The sequence below is a fragment of the Dipodomys spectabilis genome, unplaced genomic scaffold (assembly GCF_019054845.1).
Source record: "Dipodomys spectabilis isolate Male_0828 unplaced genomic scaffold, ASM1905484v1 ptg000234l, whole genome shotgun sequence".
In the NCBI taxonomy this organism is placed as follows: domain Eukaryota; kingdom Metazoa; phylum Chordata; class Mammalia; order Rodentia; family Heteromyidae; genus Dipodomys; species Dipodomys spectabilis.
In genome coordinates this window covers 165,831-178,947 of record NW_024870911.1, presented here as the reverse complement: position 1 = coordinate 178,947, position 13,117 = coordinate 165,831, and the positions used below count along the sequence as shown (strand labels likewise).

General features: G+C 32.8%; 1 protein-coding gene across 19 annotated transcripts in view; it reads right to left on the bottom strand.

The window, feature by feature from the left end:
- Ppfia2 (PTPRF interacting protein alpha 2) overlaps window positions 1-13,117 on the bottom strand; it is a 271,881-nt gene that overhangs the window by 133,873 nt on the left and 124,891 nt on the right. For 18 of the 19 annotated variants that reach the window (XM_042699018.1, XM_042699012.1, XM_042699006.1 and 15 more), the window contains exon 2: window positions 3,708-3,809. Coding sequence is in view for 17 of the 19 variants with exons in the window: in XM_042699012.1 (XP_042554946.1) it covers window positions 3,708-3,809 (102 nt within the window). In the remaining 2 variants the exon portion in view is untranslated. Of the gene's footprint in view, window positions 1-3,707; window positions 3,810-13,117 lie in introns of those variants that run through there. The other variant, XM_042699019.1, reaches the window with a different exon arrangement.

Genomic DNA, 13,117 nt, shown 5'->3' with positions numbered 1-13,117 from the left:
TCCCCCCCACAAAGTTGTAAAGTTCGATTTCAACGTAGTGTCTTATACATCTCGTTGTTACAATGGGCCAACCTGTATCTTTATTTCAGCATTTTGTTATTTCCCTTCTCCTCAAATTAGAAAAATGTATATACAAGATGAAGGACACTGGAATCAAATACAGTGACAACAGGGGTTATACCATGGGAGATGAATATACAAAAGAAGCAAAACAATCACATAGTATATTATAATTACATTACAAAGGACTGCAGGAAAGATAAAATCTCTTGTGTGCCTATCATGGGATTCATTTCACTTAGCATCAGCTTACATGGTCATATGTACATAGCTTTTGACCTTTTCTGTTTATCCTAGACATATACTAGTTATTATAGATAAGGGAAACCATGGTACCTATGTTTCTTCGGGCCTGGTTTGCTTCACTTAATATAATATTTTCCAAGACTTTCCATTTCCTAACAAATAGGGCAGTGCCATCTTTCTAATGGAGGCATAGAATTTCAATATTCATACATATATATATATATATATATCGCATTTTCTTGATCCATTCATCTACTGAGGGGCATCTGGTTTGGTTTCAAATCTTAGCTATGGTGAATAATGCTTAAGCAGACTATATTTATCAAAGAGATGAAACCTGGCTAGGCTGAGAAGCTACAGAATTGAAACTAACATATGCTCAAAATTAATGGTAGTAGTTACCTATGGTTTCTTTCTAAAAATACTTACTGGCTTACATATATTGGTGTGAAACTCAAAGATTAGAATTGAAATTTACAGGTGCCAGCTAGGACTTCATGCCCATATAGTCCAAATATTTCATTTTCTGATATATCATACATATAATACGAATTAAGTCATTCTCCCTTAAAAACCCTGCTTTCCATATTTATACCTTGATAATATCATGATTTACATTAGAACTATTCTATTGATTCTACAATGTATGAAGCACACAGTATTGAGCTTTAATGAAAGCAAGAATTTACATAGCCTAAAACTCAACGTATGTAGTTTAGTGGGATGACTAAGGATTTTGGAACTTTTTGTTCAAAGGTGATAAGGAAAAAGGATATATAAAAATTGGACGATTAGTAAAGATTTACCATTTGGTACTGTTCAAACTTTTTGAAATATTATTTTTTGTTCTTGTTTTGTAGTTCTGAGGTTTGAACTCAGGTCTATACAGGCCTTTTATACTTAATAGTCGCAGAATTCTGAATCCTATCTAAGGAGTATTTGGCCATGTTTACCCCTAGGTGATAGCTTATGAGGATCAGAACGACCCCCAGTGGGCAGTCAGCAGGAGCAGTAGGCAGAGGGATTTGTTCCAGGACACAAAAGAGCACCTGGACTATGAACTATCTGTTTTGGGCTTCCCATCATTGTTGGGATGATAGGCACATACCACTGTGTCCTGCTTCCTTCTGTTGAGATGAAGTCTCACATTCTTTTCTGTTCAGGATGGCCTTCAATTGCAATCCTACACCCTCCATGTTGCTAGGGTTAGCAGCAGGAGCTTACAGGGTGTGACTGTTAAATATATGAGTGTTAAATATATGTTAAATATAATAATTCATTGGAAATATGTCCAAAGGCATGCATGTTCTATTCTCAATTTTCTTTTCCTATTTTATATTTAACTGTATCATCAGGGATTGTTAACCTAGGGTACTGATACATAAAATACTAGAAGAGAACAGAGCAAATGTCATGGCAGAAATAAAAGCCTTTAAGTTTGAATTGAAATATAATGTTAAAAGTCATATGATACCTGTGAGCAGTATCTAAACTGCCCTTAGAATGATCTGAGGCAGTCTGTGTGACTGGCCTATCACAGCCTCAATAAAAAGCAATTCCATATGTGTCCATGAGAATTCTCTCTATCACACAATGAGAATGTGATGAATAAAGACACAAATTTGAACTTAAATGTCATTATGCATGTAATAGAATCTCTCATTACAGGTGTAAGCTCACAGTTTATAGAGCTGTATGTTTATGTTATTCTATACAGTCAAGCATAAAATGATTAGATCACAAAATATGTTTTATTTTCTCAGCATTGATATTTTACAGGTATAATATACTTAAAATATTTTTATCTGCAACAGATTCTGGAGGGAATGTGGACAGAAGGGAACCCTACTGCGTTGTTGGTGGGAGTGTAAACTTGTTCAACCACTTTGGAAAGTAGTATGGAGGTTCTTCAAAAGACTCCACATAGGCCAGAAGTGGCACTGTGGCTCAAGTGGTAGAGCGCTGGCCTTGAGCTGAAGAGCTGAGGGACAGTGCCCAGAGTTCAGGCCCCATGACTGGACCCCCCCCCAAAAAAAAGACTCCACATAGAGCTCCCCTATAACCCAGCAATCCCACTTTTGGGCATTTACCCAAATGATCACAAATAAGACCATACTAAAGCTACCAGCACAACTATATTTATTGCAGCATTATTTGCCATAGCTAAGATATGGAACCAACCCAGATGCCCCTCAGTAGATGAATGGATCAAGAAAATGTAGTATATATACAGATTGGCATTCTATTCCTCCATCAGAAAGAATGACATTGCCCCATTTGTTAGGAAATGGAAAGACTTGGAAAAAATTATATTAAGTGAAGTAAGCCAGGCCCAAAGAAACATAGATCCCATGGTTTCCCTTATTTGCAATAACTAGTATATGTCTGGGACAAGCAGAAATGGTCAGATAAGTTGATGTAAGGTGAAATGAACCCCAGTATAAGGAATCAAATGTTTTTTCTTTCTTGCTAATGTTTCTAACATATTTATAAGGTATTTCTTTGTTGCTTAATAAACTTCTGTCCACACAAAAGTGATTTCTATCTTCTTTCAGCAAAAGAATTTATAATTCATTTACAAGCAATATGATAACTTACATATTTAATGAAATTAGTGACCCTCCCTTTTGAACTATAAAATGTGGCATCTTGGATCAAAATCTGCACTCATTTTCATATGACATACAGTCTGACTAGTAAAATACCAGGATTTCTAATAGCAGAAAGTAGAAACTTCTGAGTTTCATGAAGCCATAATGGATATCAAAGTTGCAAATCTCTTTGAAGGAGATCTGAAACATAAATGGTAGACCTTCGTTTGTTCTTTTTAGGCAGTGCTAGGGACTGAATTCAGGGCTTCGCATATGCTACGCTAGCTAAGTGTTTCTGGAGCTGTCTGATAGCTTTCTATCTTAAATCGTTTTTCCTGTGTTTCTCAGTAAGATCTTTACTGTGAAGAAGTGTATACCAAATCCAAGTTACCCAATCACAATATCCCAACATTTAAACCCTCCCTTACTCCTCCCTGAAAACTCTTCCTTTGCCCATTTCTAGCTTCTGAGATTTTTTCTCTCCAATGCATCCATTTGAAAGTTTCAATGCATTCTTGAAATGTACCCTGTCTTTTTAAAGACCACTAAAGTGAAGGCCAGAAGAAATAAGAACATTTTGTAAGGCAACCTAGTGATTTAGTAGCCAGAACTGTAATTTAGGTTTCCTGGCTTTTTATTTTGAGTTTCGTAGTACATTTCTTTCTTTCTTTCTTTCTTTCTTTCAAGTAATGGACTGTGAGTGGGTATTAGCCTAAAGTAAAGTTTTTATTTTCTTTTAAAATATTTATACTAGATATAGGGCACAGAATTATGTATGGAATGAATTCAAAGAGGAAGCTTTATACTTACTCTTGTATTGTTTCTTTCAGCTTTAAGTTCAGAGATCTCTTCTTCTTTCTCTAGAAGTTGTTCCCTGCAGGCATTCAATTCTTTTGTCAGTGCAGCAAATTCCTGGAAAAGAAATGGAAATATTTGAAAACATATTCTAGACATAATATCTAGAATGTCTCTTTTTGAATGAAAAAATAGGTTTAATCAGTTACTATTATTAAAAGAAGTTGATTCTGTTATCAAAAATACTAATCCATGATATTTATCACATGCATGTAATTGCAAATATGGTATTTCATTGGCTCTATAAAGTATGTTTAAAAATACTATATCACATTGAACATTAATATGGAAACATACTGTTAGAATAATTTATTTGGCTAGTTTTGTGAACCACTTCCAAAATTTACATTGTGATTCCCATCAATGTTCATAGAGAGCATACTAGATCACCATACTGTAAAATTTTGAAAAAAATTATGCTATTTATAGATTAGGAAATTTACTTCATACAAAGTGAAGAAGATAATCTACCTATCATATGTAAAATAATGAGATATCATAGATTTAGTAACATTAACGGTTTTCTTCTTACTCTGTATATTGATTAGTATTTCAAAAAGTGAATTTAATGTGGGTATGACATATTTATTATTATAATATTTGTGTCTCAGGCATGGTGGGCATTTAATTTTTTTGCAATAATTGAGAATAGGTTACATGGTAAGCAAATATATCATGTGTCTGGAACAACCCTATTTTATTTTACTTAATGACATTTTAAATGAATATTCAATAGCTTCCTTTCCCCAAATGGGATCAGATATCAAATGATTTTGATTTTTACCATTTAGGCATACAAAGGATTACTTAATATTTGAAACTTTTTTCAGCTATTTTTCCACTCCACGTTATAAACAAATATTGTTTAAATGAAAAAAAATGGCAAACACATCCATATCATCAGAAAACCCTTTAAAGTGATTCTCAGTAGTAACATTCATGTTTATCAAATATTTAAATATTTGGAACAACTTAATTCCAAGCTAAAAGGCACTCTCAGAAGATCAAAAAGCAAAAGGAAATAGAGTGGGTGGATTTGGTTGAGAAAACTCCCAACAAGGCAAATTCCCTAAAATCTAAATGAGTCAGAAGAATGTGCTAATCTGAAAAAGCATTGAAGTTTTTGTTGTTGTTGTTGTTATTGTTGTTGTGGTTTTTTTATTTCAAACCATTTATTTTGCTGAGTTTCTCCAAATGGATCAGCCAAATAGATATTTCAAAGACTTCAGAGAAGACCCCAGGGCTTAGACTCCAGATGAAAAAAGTCATTGTATTTTTTGCTACCTTGACTGATGAATGTTTTTCCCCCGATTGCTGCCTTCTTAAATGTTGCTGAAACTCTGTGAGCATATTATTTATGTGGCGAATAGAAATAACTCAAAAGGAGTAAATCATTCTCTAAAAATTAAACTTTATATATTGAACAGTTTAGACTGAGAAAAGTAATGAGTAAAAATTTTGTGTTGTATATTATTAAGGCCCAGGCATTTAAAATAATCTTACACCCAGCATTGTAATATAAACTAAAAACCATATAAATTAAATTTGTATATTTAACAACATTCTGATATTAAAACCACTATATCTGTGTCTGTATGTCTAAGGATTAATTATATTTATAAAAAGAACCAATTTCAGAATTTTAATGTTAGATATAACCAAGTAGTAAAATTATGGATGATTTTTTTTTAGTTTCTGACTTCTCCTTTTGTGTTCCTATTGTAAAAAAATCTCTATAACAGCAACAACAAATATTTAGACAGATATATGTAGGTAGGTAGGAAGGTAGATAGATAGATAGATAGATAGATAGATAGATAGATAGATAGATAGATAGATAGATAGATAGATAGACTTTTTATGGCTTAGAGAATAAGAGAAAAAATTAATTGAAACAAACACATATTTAAGATAGAGGCCAAAAAAAGTCAAGTAGTTATTTGTAACAAATGATGTGATATTTTCATTATTTTGGTACTGATTCTGAAGAGCCTATTTGTGATTCTATATATTGTGGTTAGTTACATTTTTTAACTTCTCGGTGAATTTTGAGCATTACTTAGTTATCATTTCATCTTTCTAAATTCCCAGTAAGGGAGTCTTTTTCCATCTGATGTCTGAGGGAAATGAGTTATTACAATGAACTTAGTTCTTCATAAAGCTCACAAGCAATTGGAAATGAATTGATTTTAAGCATTGTTCTCCAGATTCCATGCTTTGTGGTTTTCTACTGTATGATTTCCAGGCTAGCTGTTCATGAGGGTTGTGGAGCAGATGTGGAGTGTATTGAACAGTCTCTTTTTTCTTGTCAGAAGCATTAAGTACAATTATTTTGCATAATCTTCCTTAGTTCAAGGAGATTGTGAGGCATTAGGCAGCACGGATGAGGATATTCCTTCCATGCAGGGAAGCATGCAAGTGTACACAAATGTAGAACTGAAGTAAGGTAGGCTCAAGGAAGAACTCAAACTGCAATTCCTTAGAAACACAAAGTCAAAGTTCAACAACATAAACTCCAGAAAGTGGATACTTGAAGGGGATTGGGTGGGTTAAGGGATGGAAAAGACAGGGAGAATGCACTCAAGAATCCAATGTATATTCTATAAAATTACTAAGAGTGAGGGAAGAGTCATCAGGGAGGAATGGGTTTGAATGTTGAATGGGGTGATGTGGACCAATTTGCATTGAATTCATAATCTCCTTTGTTAAATGTACAACTAAAGACAATAAAAACTATAGAAAGATAGTAAAAAAATAAAATAAGAAAGAATTAGAAAAATATCTGAAACCTTTCTACTTTTATTCTGACATTTTTTGCAAACCTACTTGTCTATTCTTACTGTATTACAAATGGGTAATATTGTCATAAAGAATATTATTAATATCATAAGAATGGGATATAATAAAATAGTTTAATATCAATGATATCATAATAATAAAAGATATAATATCAAGTATAATTAGCATTCACAGTCTTCACAATATGCCAAGAACTGTAAATAATTTTTGACACTTCATTGACATCTCATTAATTCTAATAACATATAGCAATGAGCTATTAAAATATTGCTGAGATCTACAAGAGTCAAGGCACTTGTTCAAGGATATACATTAGTCAGTGCTGGTGCTAGAGTTTGAATATATTTAATGTGTCTTACAGTAGGTGATTACAATGGGTTGTTATTTCTTTCTCAACCACAGAGTTTTCCCTTTTATTTATCTCTCCTTCAGTCTTTGAAACAATTAAATCTTTCCAAGCTCACAAAACATTTAGGGCTATCTACTACCAAGTACATCCAGTTCAACATTCAAAGTTGAAATCACTCAAATGTCCAGTCAAAAATTCAGCACAGGAAGTGGAGTTATGGCTCCAAATGATAGGATTCTAGCTGTAAGCAAAAGAGTTCGGGGACAGTGCCTAGGTCCTGAGTTCAAGACCTATGCCCAACAAAAAACAAAAAACCAAAACCAAAACCAACAATTCAATACATATTCTACAAAATTAATAAAAATGAGGAAATGAGTGCATTGGGCAGGATGGGGTAGGAATGTTGAAAGGGGTAACACTAATCAAGATGCATTGTACTCATAACCTGCTTTGTTGAATGCTAACTTCTTTGTACAAATACTTAAAAAATAAAAATATGTTTAAAATATTGCCTTATTAGTATTCACAGAACAATAGAAACTGCTATTTTCAAGAGGTGGCATGTATTTTTGCTATGCTGTAAGCTACTATTTTCTCAGATGAGGATAATAAAGCTCAGTAAAGAAGAATGATTTCCTCATTGTTGCACAAATCAAAGAACAGAAATAAATATTTCCTAATTCTAACACTAGAAATATTCAAGGGTTGAAATTATGAATTTCCATTTTCTCATCTCTCTTTTACAATTTTTTTCATACTATTCTTTCAACCATTTTCTTTACAAAGCACCATTCTGTCTTAATACTCTAAAATACCTTACTGTATTGCTCTTATAGTAATTGAACTATGCACTTATCTTCCCAAGTAAACACTATGATTCTTGAAGGCAACTTTATTTTTATATTCTTATAAATGGTCAACACATCCATGTTGTGATAAGAAATGAATGATTTTGTTTATCTTGACTTTGTGTTCAACATTGAAATAAGTTTAAAATATATGATTAATTAGCCTTCTACAGAGCAATATAATTTAATAATTTATAGTTAATGTGAGAACATTTTTCTCTCTGTTATTTTTGTCCATATCAGAACTATTATTATATTCTACAGATCAGTGGAATTATTGTCTACTATATTTTATTGCATGCATATAACATAGTGATTTGCATAGACTCTTTGAAATTCAACAAGATAATCTTCTCTGATGCTGGACATTTGTACAAACAATTGAGCACTGTGTCTCTAGCTTAAAATAAGTCAATAGGTTGTTTCTGGTGCTGAAGCTCACTATTATGAAAATCATAGCATTGCGATGCATTTATACTAAACATAGAGATACTAGAATGAATGAGAGAAGGCTTATGTAAAAGAAGGTGAATGATGAGGATAAAATAGTAAGAGCATTTTCTGTCATTTGGTTTTTGAGCCTATTGCTTATAATAATTCATGAATTTGTACTTGTCATTTGTTTATTAGATTATGAATTTGGTCTAATTTATTCTCAATATAGAAGCTGATATTTAACCAATTATTACTTATTTTTAATTTAGTGTTTCTCATATTATTTTCTTAGAAAATTATTTCTATAAAATTCCAGAAACATAATCCATAGCCAAATAGACCAGAAATAATGTGTAATTGATCATTTGTTACTGGAAATTTACAAACAACCATGAGAACGTGGGCGAGGTGGCCACCTAAGAGATTCTCAGCAAAGTTGACTTCGTGACTAAGAATTGTCTGGAACTCATATTTTTATCTGTATGCAAATGCCTGAATCCACACAGTAACTGAACAGGATAAAATATAGTACAAGGAAAGCAATAAAAATAGGTTGGCCCTTCATATACGAAAATTGATTTCAAAAATATAATTTGAAGTAAATAAAGATATGAAAGAACCATACACCTAGCACAATGTTGTCAAGAACTAGAATCTGTATGGGATAAATGTGAATTAACACTTCACAATGCTTTACCTTGAGTAAATTAAAAGCAGCTCACAGGAAAATCTGGGTTTGCACTGAGTCACTAAAATAGGAGGAGTTGGTCAGTTATCAGCCATAATTGATCACTTAACACTTCTTCAGATTACCTATTGTGTTTCCAAACTGCAATTCTTGCTTTTCGGTAGGATCAAAATGACTTTTTCTACTCTGAATATATATATATTTTTCCTTGGAATTACATGGCAGTCAGGATCTAGAGTACACAGTACCACAAAATGCATTCCTAGCAAAGGGAGTAGGCCTGTTCTTTGGTAGCATGCATTCCTGCACACTGCACACACATTCATTCCTATGAGCTCTCTCTATGTATTGGACATTGTAATTTCTTTTTTATTGTAAAAATAGTGTACAAAGGGGTTACAGTTACATGAGTAAGATGATGGGTACATTTCCTACTGAGCATTGTTAACCCCTCCTTTGTTTTTCCACTACCATCCCTCCCCAACATTGTTGTAATTTCTGTGAAGATCACAGTAAGAAGCAAGTTAAGCTCATTGCTCAGTGTGCTTCGGGCATTCTCCCTTCAGAATAATTTTGCTCTGGAGTAAGCCTTTTCCAGTCATGTTACATCTTTTTGACACAAAACTAACTCATGATATGTAGAAGTAGTTCTTTTAAAACTTAAAAAACACCCTTTTCCCTGTTACTATCTAAAAAATGCAATGGCATTTCTTCTTAAACACCAACACGAGTCATCTAATATCTTACAAGATACAAGATTTTTTTAAAAAATTAGTCATTATTTTATTAACATTATTGTTATTCTATTATCCTCACATAGTTGTACAAAGATGTTGTTATTCAACAATCAGTTTATGAATACAGTGCGTCTTGATCCATGTCACTGCTTTCACTACCCTCCTCTATCATTGAACTCACTCTTTTCCTCACTTTTCTTAATTTTGTAAGATATGCACTGGAATTCTTGACTACATAAAAAAAATCTAGTTTCTCTATTATCAGTTGTTACCATCTTTTTCTATGCCCCTGACCACCAATTTTTCTCTTATTGTGTTTTGAGCAGTTACTTTAAGATAGGGACTCTGTCCAGATCTTTATTTGGTACTGTATCATTTCTTTATCATTGCAGCATTGTTCTAAAAAAGCAGAAGTGAGAAACCTTGGAGTAAAGAAATTGGACTAAAGAAACCTCAGCCCTTTCCCAATGCCTGACAACATTAGTGATGGTCGTAACATCTCTTGCTTCTGTTAGATTAACTTTGTATCTTAAGTGTGGTTTCACATTTGTGTCCTAGCATTTGAGCTAAAGATGAGCCTAAATAATTTATCATTTCATTGTCAGAGCTACTTCTCTCAAATGATAGCCCTTAGGTAAATGAATTGCTCTCAATCATTTTTTGTTGGCTTATTTATTAGTTAGTTTTTTTCTGAATTTTCAAAAAAATTGTGATTGTAGAGTTGATATACAGAGGGTTATAGTTACACAAATCAGGTCATGCCTAATGAGTTCAATTCGTTATAACCCTGTCTCTCCTTCTGTCACTCTCTCCTGTCTTTTTCCTTCCATCCCCACCACAAGATGTCCAGTTCTTTTTCCACAGTGTCTAGTGAGTATTACTGTTGTATTTGTTCACCTTTGTTCCACTTTTTATGTGCACTCAATTACTATCCCAAATACAAGCAAACTAACACACAAGACAAAAGGAAAAGAAAACAAAAACGGCAGCAATACCAACTAAAAATGTCTCTTACTTCCCTTTTTTGAGTTCATTTTATAGGATTTTATTTTATATTATCGTCTGCACATAGCTACTGAGCCTTTCTCTACCACTCCTATACATACCCTCCTTTGGCCTCGGTATGGGAATGAATAGATTTCTATATAATTTATCATGTTCTAGTGTGTGTGCATATTTCAGAAAGAATGATATTGAACAATTTGTGAGGAAATGGAAAGACTTGGAAAAATTATACTAAGCAAAGTAAGCCAGATCAAGCACACTGAAATATGTGCATATATATATACATACATAGTCAAATGTAGCCTAGGTTGGCCTTGAGCTCATGATCCTCATTCCAACACACCATCATTCCTCAATCAGTTCAATGCAAAGTCAATGAACGTGTTATTCTCAAAGCAGAAAATAGATAGTCAATACTTAGACCTTGTGCTTCTTTATGGCCTATATGCATAATTAGGACAGGAGAAGAAAAGATAAAGCATTTGATAACTTTTTGTCCATCCATCCCCTCTGTCCACCTGATCAATCATCATTAACTGTTAGGCTAAAGGACTAGAAGAAGCTAACGCCCCTCACTCATTTCATAAGGTCTCACAACTTGAGGAGATTCAATTTGAAGAGAAAAGATATAGTTTCCTATCTATTAAAAGCTTGGAAAGCATTAATTTAATAGATGAATCCTCACCTCAGGAAAGCAGTCCAAGAGAAGCTGTATGACAAAAAATAAATTTATCCTTGAAATTTCACATCAGTGACAGCACACAGTCCAATAGAGATTTCTGACAAGGTATCATTTTGATGGCAATTTTAACCCTCTTCAACTTAAAATTAAACTTGCTTTATCTAATATCATGGGCCATTTAATCACTGAACATGGTTGTCTTATTTCTTCAGCTGTGTATCTGAATAAGTATTAGCTAAACAATCATGAGAACAAACGTACTTGAGAAAGAAGAGAAAAGATAAAGAATGGATTGGCATTTCACTTTACTAAGCACAATTAACTACACACAATCACACACAAAAGTGTTTTTTATGTTACTACAGAACCATTTGTGCAAATCCAAAAATAGTACTCAGAAAAGCATATGGTATGGAAGTGTGCTGATTTGATTACCTAACATTTAAATTAGACAAATTTCAGTTCAAAATATTATAATGACTTCCTTAGGCAATGCTCCCCCTGTTTACTATATTTTCCTTCGTTAGAGAATTAAATATTCTTCCACTAATTCTATTTTTAATACGCAGTGGCATCTAAAGTCTGCGTTTCTTTGGATATAGCTATTTATAAATTTCCATGTATATCTCTTTCTCCAATCCATAGAATATACTTTTTCAAACAGTCTTACAATGCACGTATTTTATCAGAGATGATAGCAAAACTACAGAATACAAAATAATCCCTAAATTTTATGTCTATTCATGTTTATACAAGAGATGCTATGATTTCTTAAGACTCTAAAATTTCAATTTAGAAATCACTTAATTTGGAAACAAAAAAATTCGCTATGCCATCATTGTGCCATTTTAAATATTTAAGATTTTATTTTTGCATTATTATGTTACATAATCAAATGTGGTGTTAATGACCTCTGATTCTATAATTGCCTTCTAGACCCACTAAAACCCAGGGAAGGCTGTCATCCAGAATTACTGTGTGAAACAGCCGTGTCTCCTGGTCAGCCCTGGGCAAGACAGCTTGAAGGTAAAATGGCTTGCAGAACTAATACGATTTGACAGGCACAACTGGACTTTTAGAATTTTCACAGAACTGGTTGAGTGAGGTTGCCCAAACTGGAATAAAACTGAGCCTGAAACTCTGCAAATTATATTTTCTCTGTGATTTAAAAAAATCTGTGCATATTCTAATTACAGAACATGTTGTTTTATCCTTAAAATTGTTTACTACATTAGGTTGATGTATCCTGCTGATATAATATTCTATTCACTGCTTTAAGGCATACAAAAATCATGTACTTTTTGTCATTGATGTTAGCTTAAACATAAATTGAGAATCACATACTTGAGCCTCACTTCCATGAATATTATGCTTCCTATTAGCCTTTTGCTTTGAAAAGTCATAATAATGACCTTAATTATAAACCAGAGATAGAAGAATTTGTCCTTAGGAGTAACAATAAAAAAAAGAGATAGCAGAGTATTGTGCCATTAGTAGACTACCATAATAGAAATGATGAACATTAATGTGATACAGTAAAAATGTTTGACATATTTCTACTAGTACACTTTCATTCTTTTGTATATAGTGAATTCTTGCTAATCAATGGTTTCAATTATTGTTATCTAAAAGAGATCAAATAACACTATAAATGAATGTTTATAAAAATAAGAACTTGGAGAAAATCATCTCTATGTCATAAAACTCTTCTTAAAAGAAAGTTCCCTTGACCATGAATCTGAGGTTTTTATTTATTTATTTTTTTGTTTTTTTTGTCGGATGTGGACTTGAACTCTGGGCTTGGGCACTGTCCCTCAGCTCT